Here is a 20,711-nt window from a genome sequence, read left to right as displayed (position 1 = left end):
GCACCACATACATGAGGTATAGAAGACACTGGTGGTGCATAATATGGAACCTGAGGTCTGGGAGTAGTCGGAATACCACTGGAAGATGTAAATGGATAGGACGACTCACATAACCTCTACCATGACGGGCTGCAACTGGGGCACGAGAATTATTATATGTTCCAGAATCTCGGGGTCTCTTAGCTTCCCTCTCTTCCCTCTCCCGAGTCCACATATCTTCCAATCTTTTAGCAATGGACACCACTTGTTGGTATGTTATGTCCATCTCTAGCTCTCGGGCTATACTGTATCTGATACTAGGGTGAAGACCCTCAATAAATTTGCGAACCCGCTCTCGAACAGTAGCAACTAAGGCTGGTACATGCCTAGCCAAATCACTGAATTGGACCGCATACTCTGACACGATCATAGAACCCTGGTGCAACTGCTCAAACTCTGCACGCCATGCATCCCTAAGACTCTGAGGAACATACTCCCTAAAGAACATATCCGAAAATTGAGTCCAAGTGAGTGAAGATGCCTCAGCGGGACTATCTAACTCACATGCCCGCCACCACTGGTAGGCTGATCCTCTAAATTGGAATGCCGTGAAAGAAACCCACTGGAATCCACAATACCCATAGTACGAAGGATACAGTGACATTCCTCCAGAAAACCATGAGCATCCTCTAAAGCTAAACCGCTAAAAGTGGGAGGGTGGTACTTTTTATACCTCTCGAGCCTGAGCTGCTCCCCCTCTGAAACTGCTGTCCTTATATCAGGCCGATCTGGGACAACTGGTTGCACTGGTATAACCTCTGGGGCATGGTCAACTTGGGCACGTGGCTCTGGAGTACGGGAGGCAAGAGTCTGCGCTCCTCCCCCAGCCTGAGATGTGGAAGGAGCAAGTGGAATTAATCCTACTTGAGCTAAAGTGCCAAACATGCTCAAAAACTGGGCAAGAGTCTCATGAAGTGCAGGAGTAGTAACAGGCGTCTCAGGTTCCTGCTCTCCAACTGGAGCTACTGGTGGCTCTGGTGCAGCAGTTCGTGCAGGTGCTCTGGCAGCACCACGTGGTCTTCCTCGGCCTCTGCCCCGACCCCGGCCTCTTGCAGTTCCAACAGGGGGCGCGGGTGCCTGATCCTCAGATCCAGTTGTGTGAGCCCTCACCATCTGTGAGAGAATAGAAAGATAATTGTTTAGAACTTTGAAATCAACAAAGGCGCACGATAAGGAATCAAAGAAGTGAATATTTTCTAACAGTTCCATAGCCTCTCGAAGATAAGTACAGACGTTTCCGTACCGATCCGCAAGACTCTACTAAACCTTCTTGTGACTCATAACACATATGAACCTAATGCTCTGATACCAACTTGTCACGACCCCAAATTCCCTTCGTAGGATGTCGTGATGGCACCTAGTCTCTAAGACTAGGTAAGCCTATCTATGCGGAATAATAATAAATATCTGAAATAAATAACTAGAATTCAAATAATTTCAACTCCCAAAACCCGGTAAAAATAAATCATAAGCTTCTAAGAATTTATTCTCAATGTCTCTATATGTCAAGGTCTAAATAAAATATAAGGAAGCAACATAAAATGATAGAAAGGGGCTCCGGAGTCTGCGAACGCTGGCAGATATACCTCGAAGTCTCCGTGTGAAGGTAACTCACTGACGTCTAGGCTGGTAAAATATACCTGGATCTGCACAAAAAGATGTGCAGAAGCGTAGTATGAGTACACCACAACGGTACCCAGTAAGTGCCAAGCCTAACCTCGGTAGAGTAGTGACGAGGTCAGGTGAGGCCCTACTGAAATATAATAATGGCATGGTAAAATATTTATCAATATAGTAAAATAAAATGGCATTGGAAATGAATCAAATAGTATGTCACATTTAATGACGCCAAATAATTGCAAATAATATCTCGTGGAATCAAACAAATTTCCTTCAACTTAATGAAAATCACAACAATTAATCGAAGGCAACTATGGCCATAAATCAATATCAACAAGGGCACTACCGAGGTACCGCCTCGTAGTCCCAAATTATAAATAATTTCACAATATCTCATTTCCTTATACCACCGCGGGAGCCTTCACAATTTATTTAAAGAAAATATTTTTCCCGAAATAGCATCCCGCGTTTCAGCCACCCTTATCACACCGCATGACTTCTAGTAGTCACCCCTACTAGCCACGCGTATCAAGCCACCATTATCTCACCGCATGCGTTTCAATACCCAGACCTTATACCACCGCATGCGTATTAATATCACAATATATCACAATTTGCACCTCAAGTGCCCAATATTTCAATTTTTCACAATAAATCAACAACAATATTTTTCAATAATAAAGAGCTCACGACTCATGCTAAAATAATCCAACAATAATATTAATTCCACTATAAAGAGCTCACGGCTCCATCACAATGAGTACCAAAAAATGATCATACGAAAATATTCAAGAATAAATAATTCAAGAAAATAATATTTCAAATTTTTAATACGTTGCTTCAATATCAAGTTTAAAAATGTCAAATACTTCATATTAATAATATTTAATTTAAATAAAATCAACCTTCAAATAATGCACAGTATAAAAGAAACCAAGTTTCAATTAAACACGTAAAACAATTAGCAAGAAAAGGTCAAACAAATTTAATATATATCACAGATCAATGATGAAGAATATAATAAGATAAAATAATTTAAGAAATGCGCAACAATGATCTACACAATTTAAAAATATAATCTTTCACATTTAGCCCGTGTACACACTTGTCACCTCGTATACACGACTTTCAACACATTTCAATAATCACATTAATATCAATTCTAGGGGAAATTTCCCCCCACACAAGGTTAGACAAGTCATTTACCTCGACTTGCTCAAATTTAATCAAGTATTATGTTTTTTCCTTGATTTTTCAACTCTGATCGACTCGTATCTAGTCATAATTAATTCGATACAGTCAACAAAAATTATAGAAATCAATTTCATAAGAAAATATTATATTTTTTTTCAATAAAATCCGAAATTAGCTCAAAATTTGCATCTCGGAATCCGGCGAAAGTTACGAAATATGAACGCCCATTCAACCACGAGTCTAACCATACCAAAATGACTAAATTCCAATAACGATTCGACCCTAAAATCCATAAATCTATCCAAGAGGGTTTTCAAATTTTTTCAACTTAAATCACCAATTAAATGTTAAAAATAGTGATGGATTCGGGTAATCTAACCAAGATTGAGTTAAGAACACTTACCCCAATATTTTTTCTTGAAGATATATTAAATATTGCCTCTGCTCAAACTCCAAGTTGTTAAAAATGGCGAATGGGACGAAGCCCTCCTAGTTTTATAACTTACAGATCTGTTCAGGGTGACCTCGATCATGGGGTCCGATCCTGGACCTCGATCATGGGGAGTCCGATTAAGGGGAGTCCGATCATGGGGTCCGATCACAACCATCAATCTTGGCTATCGATCATGGCTTCGATCTTTATGGCCTTTGATCACTAGCCTTGGCCATAGCCCTCGATCCTGGGCCTTCGATCACTGGCCTTCGAGCTTGCCTTCAATCATGGATCTCGAGCTTGCCTTCGATCCTCGGCTCGATTTCTGGGGGCTCGATTGCACAGCAGAAGAAAATTTACAGCAGCTTTTACAGCAACTATTTAAGTCCCATTTTTGATCCGTTAACCATCCGAACTGACCCGAGGCCCTCGGGACCTCAACCCAATACACCAAAAAGTCCTAAAATATTATACGAACTTATTTGAAACTCAAATTTTGTACGCAAGTCATAAATGATATAACGGAGCTATAAAAAGTTTTAGAATCGGATTTCGACCTCGATATCAAAAAGTCAACCCCTCAGTCAAACTTCCCAAAAATTTAACTTTCGGTATTTCAAGCCTAATTCCACTACGGACTTCCAAATAAAATTTCGATCACGCTCCTCAGTCTAAAATCACCATATGGAGCTGTTGGAATCATTAAAATTCTATTCCGGGGTCATTTGCACATAATTCGACATCCGATCACTATTTGAACTTAAACTTTAAATTTTTCATCAAAATTCCATATCTCGGACTAAGGACCTCGGAATTTGATTCCGGGCATATGCCCAAGTCCCAATTCACGATACGGACCTACCGGAACTGTAAAAAATACTGATTCAAGTCCGTTTGCTCAAAATATTGACCAAAGTCAATTCAGTTATTTTTTAAACATCTAATTCACATTTTAATCCATTTTTCACCTAAAAACGTTTTGGAATTTTTTTTTACGGACTGCACACGCAAGTCGAGTAATGGTTAATAGTGCTTAGATCACATAATTAATCATTAAATTTAAAGATGACATTTTGAGTCATCACAGATAATTTATCACACACTCACAAATATTACAAAGACATAACTAATTGAAGAGATGTAAAGTAATCTTACGAAGCTTCGCCACAAATCCAGTAGCAAAGTCCAATAAGACGAAAATTTCAGCAAACCACCGGATCGACATCAGCGAAAAGTACCAAATCGGAAGCAAATTATCGCAATCAGTAGAAAACAAAAAGAATTCGCCAAAAAATTAATTATCGGAGACAAATCCTCCAAACGAAAACTGAGATGTTTTAGATTCAAACTTCATTAGTACAATATTTGTGAACACCCGCTTGTGAGCACCTAATTTTTGACCATGCTTGAATTTTTTTTCTACTCATTTCACTAATAACTCATTTCCCACTTTCCCACTCACACTCTCACCAATACCTCTTTTCCACAAAAAAGGAGCTTCATCTCCACCCAAAAACATACAACAAAAAAGTCAAAAAAAGGAGTAGGAAAGTAAAAAAAAAAAGGAGTAGGAAAGTCAAAAAGGGGAGGAGGAAAGAGATGACAGATCTGGAGAGAGTACAAAAACGAGAGAGAGCACTTGGAAAAAAAGGACAATAGAGGAAAATCCTAGCCCCTCTTTCTTCTTCACTATAGCAGCCCCAAATCCTCTTCTTCCACCTTAAACCTACCTGCAAATCAATAAAAACTTGTCCATAAACCAACTCCAGATCATCTCAAGAAGGCTGCCAAAAACCATCAGTTTTCTCCACACAAAAAAAACACACACAACAACAGCCACAAACTCACCAAAACAACCAACTCTTTACTACCATCTTTTCCGTCGAACTAGCTCCAAAATTACCCCAAACTTAGTTGAAACTTTCAGCTGAAAAAGTGCTGAAAAACAGCCCCTGTAACCTAGCAAAAATAGCCCTTAAACCTCCATAGAACAACCTTTTTAATACCAGAAACTACCATCCAAATCCAGTCCAAACAGTGAGGTTATTAGTTGAGGTCGTCAGCGAGTTTCGATGCTCTGTTTGAGGTCTTGCATGCGGTATGAATGTGCTTAAGATTCAAAGCTGTAAAATCGTAAAGTTTCAGATTCAACTTTTGAGGTCCACTTATTATCTTGTTTTGATTAATAATATGAGTTGTTTTGAATGAATGAAATTATCTTCTGTTAAGCATACTGTCAAAATTTGAGCTTCCCCTTTGTATATTTATCTTAGTTCATTAGCATCTTCTCTTAAAAAAGGGGTTTATCCATGAATGGTTTAATGAAATTTGCTAATTGATAAGTGAGTTGTGATTGATCGTAGGGAAAAGACAATTTCTTATTGAAATGGAAGCTCATGCAAGGTTATGTCTCTGTTTGATTATTTAGTCCTTCATGTGTTAATAAATGTGCTTTAGTAGTTCCATCTTTATTTTAAATTAAGTTGTCAATTGGCTAAAAGTATAGAGTTAAGTTGTTAAACAAGTTTAACTAGAATTATGTTACCGGTGAAGATCTAATTTTTGAGCATAGACACATGGGTTTTATCAGTTAATTTTCATATGCTATGCTAGGCGTTCTTGTTATTGAAAAGCATGATTAATGATTTATAGTTTATTTCATTACTGATTGCAAGACTAGTTCTAAGAATTAATTATACTTTTTGTCTAATCTTTGGATAGTGATTTGCACATATTTGATCTTGTTCATATTTTTTAGTTAAATCATACATTTCTTCCATAATGTCAATTCCATAATTCTCCTTCCTTACAATAATCTCAAACTTGCAGAGATGATTCTTGAATACGTTAGTATGATTTTAGGCACGCTCTTAATTTCAATTTATCGTGATTATGTATACGTTCGTGTGACATTATTACGATTCTCAAAAATTAAAGGTAAGGTATGCGTTCGCGCAACTTTGACGGAACAATCTTAATAATAATAAAAGCATTATCAATTGTGTATACGCACACGTGACATGATTTTTAAAGCGCCAAACAAAATGGGTACACGTACGCGTGACTCGTTTCAAGATAATTCATTAATTACGAATAATTAAGCAATAAAAGCGGATAGATAAAATATGGAAACCAATAAATCACAGTTTGTCCAAAATTAATTCAAGCCAAGTTTAAGCCAATAAAGCGATCGTGCTAGAACCACGGGACTCGGGGAATGCCTTACACCTTCTTTCCGGTCAACATAATTTCTTACCCGGACTTTATTTTCGGAGACCAATTAATAATAGAGTCAAACCTTCATTTGACTAGAGATTCAAATAAATGGTGACTTGGAACATCCAAAATCAATTTCAAGTGGCGACTCTATAAATAAAACAATCCCTATTCAAGTTTATTACTTCAATTGAAAAAACTCTTTAACCGACAATAATTTATAACATACATATCTTTTGGGGTAAAAAGGGGGTATGACCTTCTTTACCATCAATATTTACGAATAAGAAAATATTATTTATTGCTAAGCAAGGCGTAGAAGAGCTTTCCATTATGCACTTTGGAGTTTGGAGGTGAGATTCAAATCTCATCTGGGGCCTCTTCTCCTTGTTCATATTATGGAGTTTAACTTATAACTAACAATATATAACAAACTCTTTACCTTTAAAAATGTGAAATTATAATCTTTAAATAAGTCATATTATATATCATTATCATCATATTATACTATATTATAAGTGGGAAGCCCCAAAACGAAAATTGAATTACTAAAATAACCATCATAAATAGAAAGACATTTTTGCCCTATATCAAAAGCCAAATATATATTCATTCTTCATTAAAGTACGAAAATATAATTTCAAATGTTAGATGTTAGATTTTAAAGTCTAAAGACTCGGAATGCTGAGAAATTTTATTAGGGTTACTTTAACATTAAAAGTAGTAACTACGTATAAGGTCGGCAACTAGAGATTATGGAATATTAGCATGACAATTAATTGCTCATCTTCAAAACAAATACGAAGGGTCGGAGGTTATGTACTTGGGGAAAAAAGAAAATAGAAAAGCTAAGGATTGCTTGGAATATTTTGTGGTTTAATTCAATTTGTAGTCTTTTTCGTGGGAGTTCATACATTCTCATTACTTTGCAATGATGTTTCAAAATTCTCTCTTTCAATTCATTCACCTGATTGCTTGATGTGCTCCAAAAGCACTTGGGGTACAAAGCAAAATTCATGGTGCTAGCAGGGTTTCTCTTCCTGCAATTTAGGCATTTCATCGCCAAATTTCGTTGGTTTATTTTATTTTTTTCTTCTCTTTGGTGTTATTTATGTATTTGGAGAACTTAATAAATAATAATTGGCTGTTTTAGTTATATCTACTTAACTACCTTTACTATGTTGTCCTTTGTCATCATTCTCATCTAAAGCTTTTCGTTGCAGGTTAACACATCGGTTGAGTATCTATCAAATTCAAAATCAAGACAATTGTATTTACTGTGTTTGTCATATTAAGGGTTTATCTTCTAAATTCAGAGGAAATAGTTGTAATTGGGAGGAGAAGATATATTCATGGCATATATTTTATTGATCTTGAAAGAACTTATAATGCAAATAATCTTTATGTATCACTGCTAATATTATTTAAACGAGTATCATTATGCACTTGTTCCAATATTATATTGTAGTTTAATAAATTGTTTCTACTTTAATATTAAGAGAGCATTGCTATACTGTAAGTTTTATGTTATATATTTCTGGTCTACAAGTTATGTAACGATTTGAATGGGATACATGTGCAACACACATATTCAGAAATTAGTTACAATCAGGGACGGATGCAATGTTGAAGGTATATGTTCAATTGAACATATAATTTTCGATGGAGGGTAAAATTGCATACATAACAATTCATTAAAATTGCAAAAATAGTAGATATGAACCCATAACTTTAACTATATAATGAGTTCAATGCTAAAAACATTGAAAGTTGAACCTATAAAATTTAAGTTCTGAATCCGCCTCTAATTACAATATAAATATGACTTAATAATATAATATTTTTTACATCGTCCATGGATATTAGTTAAACTCAATAATATGACGCCGTTCCTCTAATAAAACACTTCACCATCTTCAGGAAGGATCCCAATAGTTCTCTCCAGACTCATTCACCATTTTTAAATTCATTAAAATTTAATCAACTTGTAACGTAAATTACTCACGATGTCTATGTGCAGCAACTAACGTAACACACAACTTATATGCTTGATTTTTGACAGTAGAAGAACCTATGATGAAAGCGAAGGCAAGACAACCCCTGAGCGGAACTGCAAAAATGAAAATGTCATGAATTGAATTGAATTGTGACACAACCCAGGGAGAACCACACCCCAAAAGCTTGCTATTGAGGTGGGAGAGCCCAACGCTATATAAACCTCATATTAACTCATTGCAACATCGATGTGGGACTTAAGTCCCATACCTTGTAAAAGACCATAACAAACCACCAGGGGCGTGTAACGACCCGGCCAGTCGTTTTGAGTATTACAGCCTCGTTTTCTCATTTACTGCTTATCCTATGTTCAATTATAATTATGTGACTCGTCGGAGAGGGTTCAGAATGAATTGGAACACTTAGTTCCAAGATTTAAAGCTTAAGTTAAAATAGTTGATCGGATGTTGACTATGTTTAAATGACCCCAGAATAGAGTTTTGATGATTCAAATAGTTTCGTATAATGATTTTAGACTTAGGAGCGTGTCCGAAAAATTATTTGGAAGCCCGTAGTTAAATTAGGCTTGAATTGGCTAAAATGGAAATTTAAGTTTGGAAGTTTGACCGGGGAGCTAATTTTTAATATCGGGGTCGGAAACGGATTCGAAAAATTGAAATACGTCCGTTAAGTCATTTATGACTTGTGTGCAAAATTTGAGGTCAATCAAACATGATTTGATAGGTTCCGGCATCGAATGTAGAAATTAAAAATTCTTAGTTTCATTAAGCTTGAATTGGGGTATGATTCATGGTTTTAGCATTGTTTGATGTGATGTGAGGTTTCGACTAAGTTCGTATGACATTTTAGGACTTGTTGGTATATTTGGTTGAGGCCCCGAGGGCCTCGGGTGAGTTTCGGATGGCTATCGCATTGAAATTTGGACTTAAACATTAGAAATTTTGGCCTTCTAGTGCAATCGCACCTGCAGACATTTTCTCGTAGGTGCGAGCTCGCAGAAGCGAGCTTGACAAATGCAGATGAGGGCAGGGGGCTGTGAGGCAGGGGTCTGAGGTGTGAGGAGATTTTTGCACCTGCGTGATCGCAGATGCAGACGGATGGGCGCAGAAGCGCAAGCTCCGCCGGAGCGGACTGAGCCTTGCAAATGCGAGCCCGCAAAAGCCGCTTCTGGGGTGCAGAAGTGGGGGCAGTGAAGTCCTTGGAAAACTGCAGAAGCGGTTGGTTTCTTGCACTTGCGAGACCGCAGAAGTGGCTAAGTGAGTAGCAAGTGCGGAATCCCTGGGCAGTATACATTTCAAAGGGGTTCCGAGTATTTGCCATTTTTGGACATTTTCAACACGGTTTTGAGGCGATTTTCAGAGAAAATTCACGAAAAAATTTGAGGTAAGTCACTTGTGATCATTGTTAGTCAATAATATTAGATTATCATTGAGTATTTCGACTAGATTACGTGTTTTTGAGGTAAAATTAGAGGATTTGGGCCTAGAGATTTGAAAATGAGATTTGGGGATTTTAAGGTCGGATTGTTGTCGGAATTTGGTAAATTTGGTATGGTTGGACTCGTGGTTGAATGGGCGTTCATATTTTATAACTTTTGTCGGGTTCCGAGATGTGGGACCCACTGGCAATTTTGAGTGTAATTTCAGATTTTTGTGAGAAAAATTAGTATTTTGATATGAAATTAATTCCTATAATTTGTGTTGACTGAATCGAATTAATTGTGACTAGATTCGAGCCGTTCATATGTTGATACGCACAGAATGGTATTTCTGATGCATTGTTTAGCTTGCTCGATATTGGACTCGGCTTGTTCGAGGTAAGTAACTCTTCTAATCTTGGAGTTAAGGGTATGAACCCTGATTATACATGTTATGTGTTTAGTGTTGAGGTGACACACATATTAGGTGGCAGGCGTGTGGGCGTGCACCGTGTGAACTGTGACTCCGTTATTTCTGTGATACTGTGTAGTTACCTGAACTTATCTGTAATCATGAAATCTCCATGTACTAGAGTTATCGAGCTGTGATTTATGTTAGAAATTAAACCATGTCTAGACTATATATACTTATCATGTTGGGACCCACTGTAGTCATTACTGTTGTTGAGTCATTTGCTTAAATTTCAACTTCATACTCAGTCATGTTTATTCATTGCATATCATATCTCAGTTTCTATTGTTATTTATTGATAAATCATATCATCATTTTGAGCTAGTTTCATGATATTGTGAGCCCGAGAGACCGAAGAGGTTGATGACTGAGTGAGGCCGAGAGCCTGATTTTGAGATATTGATACTATAGCACGTGAGTTGTCCGTGCGTATTATAGTGCTTGGGTTAAGGAGCGCTTCCGAAATATGCACACACTCCAGTGAGTGCAGGTACCTATTGAGTGCGAGTGCCGTATGATTGGGAGGAATGAGTGGATTGATACTTTGAACGTATGCATATGGTTATTCACTATGTTGCATTGCATTGACATGCACACTTGACATACAGTCATACAAATGCATTTTCCTCATGCTATACGATATTGCGTCATTTATGACTTCACATGCACATTGACATGTAGGCATAGAGATATACTTTTTCTCATGTCATTTGATAATGAAACATTTACTTATTGAACGGTTTTGGAAGGAAAAATCATGATTTTGCAAACTTACTCATATTTGGTGCTTTCGGTAAAAGATTTGGGATTTTTTACTGATATACTTGAAAAACATACATATTTTCTGGAATTGTGAACGAGTTGAACATTATATTTCTGAGTTATTTCCTGTACCACTTTTTATTATATTGTTATGAGCTGTTGTTGGCTATTGGTGTTGGGCTTTGACTTGTGTACCCGCTCGTTACTACTTTCAACCTTAAGGTTAAGTTTGTTACTTATTGAGTACATGAGATCGGTTGTACTCATACTACGCTTCTGCACCTTGCGTGCAGATATTGGATGCTGATGTCGTTGTGATCAACGGGAGCTGGATTTGAAGATGTACCTATGTTCCGGTCGTAGCTGCCTCTTATTCATGGTAGCCTTCGATTTATAAAAATATGTTTATGTATATTTCGAACAGATAATGTATTTATTTCATACCAGCTTTGTAAAATTCTAATCTTAGAAGCTCATGATTTGTACTACCAGTCCTTGGGGAGCGTATTAGAGTCAGTTAAATACTAATTGAATTGGAGAGTTATTAATTGGCTTACCTGACGGGTTGTAAGTGCCATCACGACTAGGTGAATTTTGGGTCGTGACATGGCGGCTCACAATATTTAATGGCCTAAAACAAAACTTTAAAAGGAGGCCTTAAATTAATATTTTTTTTCAAAATACTTCATATATAACTTTATTTGAAGATTGTTTTTCTAATATTTTGAGTTGCAAAATCATTAATTATTAGTCAGTTTGTTTAATCTTTCTTGAGACATTGTTGATTTTAGATAATATTTTATTAATTTTAATTTTGAAAACGTCTTTCATCTAAGGAACTGCTAACATTACTCTATAAGCAATATATGTATTTGAAAAAGAATTAAATCTTTTATCTGATTAAGTATATCAATTAAAGTATCATATTCCACTACTACTATTTTTCTTAGCACTTTTAATATAAAAAAATAAGTCTAAGCCAACAACACCTGAATTCTCTGTTTCAATTTGCTTATTGCGCTTCCGGAATGACAAAATTATAATTTTCTTTGAAGAATGGGAAAAAGGAGTAAAGTAAACTTTGTTTTGTGAGAAAAAAATTAAATAGAGAAGCAGAATTTGGGTTATATATCCTACTGAGTAAGTCAAATATAATCCAAAATAAAGTCTACATTCACACACTAAAGTAAATGTGTTGATTTTATTACCTAATTTACCTCATAATTCACCTCGATCAGTTATATACCCACAAACTGTCTTCCCTTTTTAATCAAAACTTTAATTTAATATTTGTTTTTATTTTAAAAAAGCTCATATAAACATAGTTCCTAATATTAGTAATTATTGAAAAATGTGGCCTAAAGTACTTGCCTTAGTGGCTTGTGCTTGGAGCCGGCACTGCAAACCACCACGCTCCGTATCCGTCGTCCCCAATATTTGTGCGCTAGACTTTTCTAGCCCCGGACGAACACTACAATACTGGCATCACCATCCATGGCACAATGGACATGAAAGGCAGTCGGTGACTCTGATACCATTGATATAACTCAGGGAGAACCGCACCACAAAAATTAGCTATTCAGGTGGGAAAACCCAATGCTATATAAACCCCACATCAGCACATTGCAAACACTGATGCGAGACTCAAGTCACATATCTTGCAATGGATCATAATAAATTGGATAATTAATTTATCTTATACATTGTCACCCTTAACCCTCGATGCTTGACTAATCAATTCTTGTATTAAAGGGAAATTTAACACAAATTTTTTCCTAAAATTACATTGAATAAAGAAAGATTCACCCCATTCCCCCTCCCCCCCAAAAAAAAAAGAAAAAGAAAAAAGAACTGGCATATTAAAATGTCAAACATTGATGTGGCATATACGAGAGCACTAGATTTCTCCTAATCGTAGTGTCAATATTTTACTTCTCGATGGCATCTCACTTGTACTATATCCAAAAAGTCAAAAGTCAACAATTTAATTCACCAACTTATTTTTCTGATGTGTCAAATCCCTATTAGCCTATTATTTCACAAGACCCAACCGAATAGTGACACGTGCCGACCTCCAGCGTGATCCCATCAGCGCAAAAATCTCCGTGTAATAAAGTGGGATCAGCAATTCTTGATGAACGTACAATGACATAAGCATAACGTACAACTTGTATTATTTACCAGTCTTGTACAAGTACACAACTGAAGACTTTCCCTCTTTACTTCTCTTCTTGTTTCAGTTTCAACTTTCTTCAGCAAAATGGCGATGAAGAAATATCTAATTCTCTCGATTCTTCTACTCAGTCTCATTTGCTTCAACACGGCGTCGTCTTTACACAGCAAAAATATTGAAGAAGAAGAAGAAGATCTCAGTTTCCTCGAAGAAGTGGATTCTGCTGCTGATGCTCATTCAGATTCCAATCCGTACGGAGACCACCACGATTACGAGAACTACGACGATCTCGAGGAGGATTCCGATGCTTCGGATCAAGGATACGACTCGTACGAGCCGCCGGCAGTGGATGAGAAGGATGTTGCGGTACTGAAGGAAGGGAATTTCAGTGAGTTTATTGCGAAGAATAAACATGTTATGGTTGAGTTCTACGCGCCTTGGTGCGGTCACTGCCAGGCACTCGCGCCGGAGTATGCTGCGGCCGCGACGGAGCTGAAAGGAGAGAATGTTCTGCTTGCTAAAGTGGATGCTACTGAGGAAGCTGAGCTGGCTCAGAAGTATGATGTTCAAGGCTATCCCGCTGTTTTCTTCTTCATTGATGGCCTTCACAAGCCTTACAATGGTGAAAGAAACAAGTAAGTTGGGTTTTCACTTGATTCTGTAGTGTTTTGAATTTGCGTGTTTGTGTGTGACTTCTCAATTTTCGGCTTGCTTGGTGAATTAACATGTGACTCTTCTCTATTTATTACTCTTCCTAGTGACTTGTACTTTTATTTATATTCTTAAAAAAATTCTAACAATGCAAATTATTGTGAGAGTGGATCTTAAATTTGTACGATGTCTAGTTTCATTTGTATATTCATTGGAAGTACTGGTGAGTGCTGAAATGAATTGCTGATGTGCTCTTGACTGATGGTCCTGAGCTCGTTAAAGAATTTGGAAACCTATTAAATTACTATATGGTCGAAAGTGTTGATTAATCACATTTAATGCGTATTCTAAGCACTGGCTTTGCTTAGATTTTTTGAAGATTTTTACAACATACATGTAATTTGACTCGTTGTATCATGTCGTTTTCCATGTTTTCCTAGTTACAAATTTGTGCTTGATATAAACAGTTGTACTTACTTTTAACTTGATATAAACAGTTCGTTGTAATTACTTTTAAGTGACCTTATTGTGTAAATAAATTTAATAACACATAAAAGTTAAATTCTTTCCTTCCATATGGTGGGTTTTGTTATCTTAATATTCCTTTCTTTGTTGTATTCCGAAGTGGATTTTCATTTGTTTTTCATTGCAGGGATGCTATTGTTTCATGGATAAAAAAGAAGACTGGACCTGCTCTATCAAATATAACGACGGCAGAGGAGGCAGAACGTATCTTGAAAGATGAGAAAAAAGTAGTGTTGGCTTATTTGAATGATTTAGTGGTAATTCCTCTATCCAGGCTGGTTTTCTTTTCGTTATTGAGCATGATGGGACCTAAACGCAATTCAGATTATGGTGATTAAATAGTACAGAATTACTTCTCTCACTCAAGCTAAATTTACTTTTAGATTTAGTCTATGGGACAAAATTATGGTGCTATGAATCATCAAAATCTTATAGATGGCAAGAGTAGTTGCTGTAGCTTGTGAACTAATTTTAGAATTGATTGAATTCCTCGACTTAAGGTTTTTTTGGAGGAATTTGCTGATATCTCATCATATCCAGCTGATATATATTCTACTAGAAATACCACTGATAACAAAGGTGGATGTGGCTTTCTTAATTTTGATTTTTTGGGGATTCAAAACCTAGCTAAAGAGACCAAAAGAAGATTTTTACCAAAGAGTAAAACGAACATACGTGGAAGCTGAATTTAGTGATTTTTGGCATGTAATACAGTGATATAAAAAGTTGGGATGCCTTTTCTAGTTATATAGGTGATACTGTGATAATGCAAGTGAAGATTATAATACCACTTTATCAATTTTAATTTTACGGGAAAAACTCAGCTAGAGGGAAAAAACATGAACTATAATTCGTAAGGATAAAAATGGGACACCAGCAAAATAAAAAGAAATATATGGCAGTTGAGTTCTATTTTTTTGTAATTGGCAGCATTTTTGGTAGCATTTCTTAACATACTGTTGTAGCATATATCCGTGTGGAAATTTTTTAAGAAAATCATTTTACATGTTTGCAGGGTGATAAAAGTGAAGAGCTTGCTGCAGCTGCTGCACTAGAAGATGATGTCAACTTCTATCAGACTGCCAGTCCAGATGTGGCAAAGCTCTTCCACATTGATTCTCAAGCCAAACGTCCAGCTCTTGTCATAATTAAGAAGGAAGCCGAAAATATCAACCACTTCGGTTAGTTTGGCTAATGCAATTATGTAGCATTAATCATTTCAATAGAGAAGTATTTATCAATGTCATGCTTTCTTGCAGGCGGTGAGTTCACCAAGTCAGCAATAGCTGAGTTTGTTTTTCAGAATAAACTTCCTCTTGTCACCTATTTTACTCGGGAAAGTGCCTCAGAGATATTTGAAAATGCCATTAAGAAGCAGGTGATCATTAAGCTAACAATAGCAGGCTGATCTTGGGTGGTTTTTCTTTCTTTTGTTTTACATGTTCTCTTTCTTATTCACAGTTGATACTTTTTGCCACTTCCAAAGATTCAGACAAGTTTCTGCCAATATTTCAAGAGGCTGTGAAAGCTTTTAAAGGAAAGGTGAGAATCTTACCACCTCTTTCAGATATGCACTATTATGGGCATTTATGAATGTCTTGTGTATACAAAGAAGGAGAAAAAGGGATTTCGGGGGGGGGGTTATGATTTTTGATACTTCCTTGGAAACATGCTCAGAAGAAAGAAAAGCCTTTATTTAGGGCAGCTAGTCACTTTATAAAGAATAGCTGTCTGCATAGTGTGCTTTTGCCAATTCTCTGACTCAAAAGTCTTTCGTGTTTTTTTTTTTTCAAAAACCTTGCAGCTTATCTCTGTGTATGTTGAAATCGACAATGAAGATGTTGGAAAACCAGTTTCAGAGTACTTTGGCGTTAGCGGTGATGCCCCAAGAGTAAGATGTTTTTAGTTTACTTGCTTTGCAAATATTTTGTTTTCGAACTTCCATAAACTTCCTAGCATCTAACTCTAGAATTGGTGCAGGTTCTCGCATATACAGGAAATGAAGATGGGAGGAAGTTTGTACTGGAAGGTGAAATAACCTTGGACAGTGTCAAGGTTTGTTCACTGCTAACTTTAGAACCAAACTTTTGGATAAACCCTGTGTGGCAAATTCCGGATGTTACTTCCACTTGTGTTAAATTAGATCAAATGTGTTTATGAATCAGTTATACATATTGTTTTCTTTTAAAATAAAACTATAAATGAGGGGTTTGGAGGGTAGAAAGTAGATTGAATAAATCAGAAAGTTGGAGTGATAGGCCTTTCTTTCTCAAAGTTACATAGAGTAAAATAGTTCATCAACTTGAAAATTTGATTTTATGATGTTAGCCTCGATGAGTTGGATAATACTCTTGAAACAATTAAATTTTTTAGCCGTTGAAATCTTTGTTGGTGAATGGTAAAGCTTGACATTAATGGGAGGGGTGCAATGGAATTCATTTTTGGAGCTTTGGGATTTGCTCCTTTTTGAGAGATCACCTTAGGTTAGCAAGGTTTCTCTCAGCTAATCCTCGACTTTCTATCTTATCCTGTATGTATTCTTTTGTTATTTGTTTTGCAGTCATTCGGGGAGAAGTTTTTGGAAGACAATCTAAAACCCTTTTATAAATCTGACCCAATCCCTGAGACTGTAAGTCTTCTAGTTCTTTTCACTACTTTCCAACATTAAGCTTCAGATTGAGCTTTGTTTCTCAAACCCTTTGATCATTCATGCAGAATGACGGGGATGTTAAAGTTGTAGTTGGCAATAACTTTGACGAAATTGTTCTAGATGAATCAAAAGATGTTCTTCTTGAGGTACTAGTCGTCTTGTTTTGAATGAGTGCACGTATTATTCAATGATGCAGTGCACATCCAAAACTTTTGAGGTTGTTCTGGATGTCTAATGGAGAGTTTTCGTTTGTGATTCAAAACAGATATATGCTCCTTGGTGTGGACATTGTCAATCACTAGAACCCATATACAACAAGCTTGGCAAGCATTTAAGAGGCATCGACTCCCTTGTTGTTGCCAAGATGGATGGTACAACAAATGAGCATCCCCGGGCCAAGGTACATTTTGCAACTTCATGTTTTGACTTCAGTTACGTACTCTTGTGTCAAGCAAGGGATGTGCTAGATTCTATATCCTAGTACATGGTCGGTTTGTTGATTGGATATGTTTGCGAGCATGCTTCAAGTTATACTGCATCCTTTCGGGTGTATACCAACATTTATCTTTAAGGAAATGCCTAGAACACTAATGGTTCGTTGATGACACAAGTAACTAAAGTGTGGCCTCTAATAACTTAAACATTTAGATAATATGGTCACAATATTAATATTATGCATAGGTCCCAACTTTAAGTCTCACCACCATGCATAAAAAAATTTCACTTGCTTGGTCCTCGTAAAAGAGTCAAGCTATAGGAGGAAAAGAGTGCCAATTGTTTATTCTTTTCATTTATCCTTTGAGAGGTGCGAGGGGAGGGAGTTATTGTGGTTGTTCGAATATTGGGTTAATGCTTATTTGATTTATTGCAGTCTGATGGATTCCCAACACTTCTGTTCTTCCCAGCTGGCAACAAGAGCTTTGATCCAGTGAGTATAAATTAAAGTGTTTCCAAAATTGTTTTGTATATGTTCCATTCCATTTCGCTTCTTAAAAACGATGGATGATTCATCTTTAAATGATCATCCTGTTCTACAGATTACTGTTGACACAGACCGTACAGTGGTGGCCTTCTACAAATTCCTGAAAAAGCACGCATCTATCCCCTTCAAGATTCAAAAGCCGGCCTCAACACAGAAACCTACAGAGTCTGATGCCAGTTCAAGCCCCGAGAGTACCACTAATGATGTTAAGGATGAACTGTGAGATTTTGTATTTTCTAGCATATTAGTCAAAGTTTGGCTTTAGAAAAACTCCAAACATGCCTTAGCGCGGTTTAAAGGGTGGAAGTGGAACATGAGAAAGTGATAGCAATGTTTGCATTGAAAGATGTAGGTAGGAATACAAAGTAGAAAGAGACACCCGGGCATTTGTTTTTTAATGGTTTGATATTCTTGTTTCTTTTTTGATTGACTGAAAATAAGTTATGGTGTATCGGAACTCAGACAAGAGATGTTTCTTCTAATGAGGTTCTTCTTGCAAATTGACCTGCCTTTTGATCTTTTCTTTTTTCCTTCACTTTTCTGTGGTAATTGTCGAACCAAGTCTTCATTATGTATAACATTTCCAGAATGTTGAATTCACAATCTAAAAGGGAATGAAACACTGATGAGAACAAACTAGACAAGACTAGTGATCCAGTTAGTGCTTACAATCATCTAAAACATTTCCAGAACACTACAGAAAGAATGCAGCTAAAATTTCCCGAATTAAATGGCACCTAGCTAGTTGTTGTATGATTAGTGAATCTGATCCAGTTAGTGCTTACAATCATCATCTAAACCACCAATGCACTTGAGTAGAAAGGTTTTCACAATTTGTAGTAGCAGTTATTTCGACAGAGAAGAATCTGATGACCTTCACCACCGGGACACTTGAAATTCAGAATCAGACAATTTCTCTTTCCCTCCACCCACACCACACGGTGCTGCTTCTGCTTCAGTCTCTGTCTCATGCTCCTTTAACATCTTGTTTTCTTCTTCAGGGGAATTTTCTACTTGAGCATCTTCTTGAATCATAACATCACACCATTGCGTCATTTCTCTCATTCCATCCTTCATTCTCTTTAACCTCAAGCCATTAGGAGATTCTCCATTGTTATTAAAAGCGTCACTTAATTCTTTAACATTATTTGGTGGCTAGCTCAGTGTTGTCAAAGGCTGCGCGCTTAAGCCCTGGATTTTTTGTTGTTGTTGTTTAAGCCCTGAGAGCAGCTCTCAGGGAGTGCGCTTCTCCCCGTTTAAGCTGTGCTTCAGTGTAAGGCAAGACACTAAGACATGCGCCTCATGGCCCATGAGTTTTATTGGGAATCAAAAATATAATCAGAAAATAAATGAATTAGCAGATAAGGAAAACATTATAAATGAATGTGTTACTTTGTGGTTGAATTACATATATATTTTATTTTTACCCGTAGTTGCGCCTTTCTTTTTCTTATTAAAGCCCACACTTTAAGTGAGCTTTGTGCTTAAAGCCCTAATAGGCCAACGCTTTTTAGAGCTTTTCGCCATTAACGACACTCAACTAGCTAGCTGTTCTTGCCAGTGCACATTGAGCAGGTGATTTTCTCTTATAAGAAGCAGAGCCGCCTGCGGGATCAAAGGAACTCCAATAAAGCTGTGGAGGAAATTGAGGTGGCACTAACGGCGGCTTAGCCGGCGATGGAGAAGGTGACAGAGTTCTTGAATTTTGGAATAACTGGGGTTTCAATGAAGGAGAATTAGATTTTTGGCTGTAATATTGAAGTGGGCGTTTGATGAACCCTTCAAGGAAAAGGTGGTTGGTGGTGGAAATGGCGGTGGTTGAGGGGTGGTAGCAGTTATTTTGGGAAGTGGTTCTTCCATTGATGAAGTGAAGTGACAGTTGAGTATCTTACACTAACATAAAGGTTACCCTTATCTTTCAAGATTAAACAGTTATATCTCTGTTTACGTGTCTCACTCTATTTCAATTTAGATAATATAGTTTGACTCGGTATAATTTATTTATTTATTTATTTTAAATTCGTGGTCTTAAAAGCTTTATGGGATCATGATCTTTGTGTGGTTATAAAACTTCTCATTAAGGGTAAAATGAGTAAAATGAAGAGTTTAAAGTTTAATTATTTTCAAATTTTCAAATGTATCATTTATTTTGGAACAAACTAAAAAATAAAAATCATCTAATTTAAAACGGAGGGAGTATATAAGAGGTTTTCGTGTTTTGATTTTAAAATATGAGCTAATTCATAGTAACTAAGTAAATCAAAAATAATTTTAAGTGAAACAATCAAAAAGGGAATTGAAATTAAATTAAGAGCTATACATTAACTACTGTGAAAATTTTCAAGAGATTAAAGTAGCATACATATACCGAAAAAGTATTAGTACGTATTATGGTAATTGATAGATATTATCAAGTAACTTGTACTCTTTCTCTGTTTAAGATTTTTGAAAGATGCATATTTGAGAAAACTTCTCGTTAACAACAAAAAATTATAGAGGTAAGAAAAAGACTATTCTCTTTAATAAAACAATTCATTAAGATAAAACACATGTGGATTTTC

The 20,711-nt window shown here is 36.5% G+C and overlaps 1 protein-coding gene across 1 annotated transcript; it reads left to right on the top strand.

The window, feature by feature from the left end:
- The first annotated feature begins 13,310 nt into the window (after window positions 1–13,310).
- LOC104106714 (protein disulfide isomerase-like 1-4) lies at window positions 13,311–18,650 on the top strand. Its single transcript, XM_009615318.4, has 12 exons — window positions 13,311–13,977; window positions 14,646–14,775; window positions 15,534–15,699; window positions 15,778–15,896; window positions 15,980–16,060; window positions 16,323–16,409; window positions 16,499–16,573; window positions 17,079–17,147; window positions 17,234–17,314; window positions 17,434–17,568; window positions 18,040–18,096; window positions 18,206–18,650. Exons 1-12 carry the CDS (start codon window positions 13,430–13,432, stop codon window positions 18,371–18,373), a joined length of 1,716 nt encoding a protein of 571 aa, XP_009613613.1. The 5' UTR covers window positions 13,311–13,429; the 3' UTR covers window positions 18,374–18,650.
- Window positions 18,651–20,711: the final 2,061 nt, after the last annotated feature.

This window comes from Nicotiana tomentosiformis, chromosome 5 (assembly GCF_000390325.3).
Source record: "Nicotiana tomentosiformis chromosome 5, ASM39032v3, whole genome shotgun sequence".
Classification (NCBI taxonomy): domain Eukaryota; kingdom Viridiplantae; phylum Streptophyta; class Magnoliopsida; order Solanales; family Solanaceae; genus Nicotiana; species Nicotiana tomentosiformis.
This window is presented reverse-complemented; position numbering and strand designations above follow the sequence as displayed.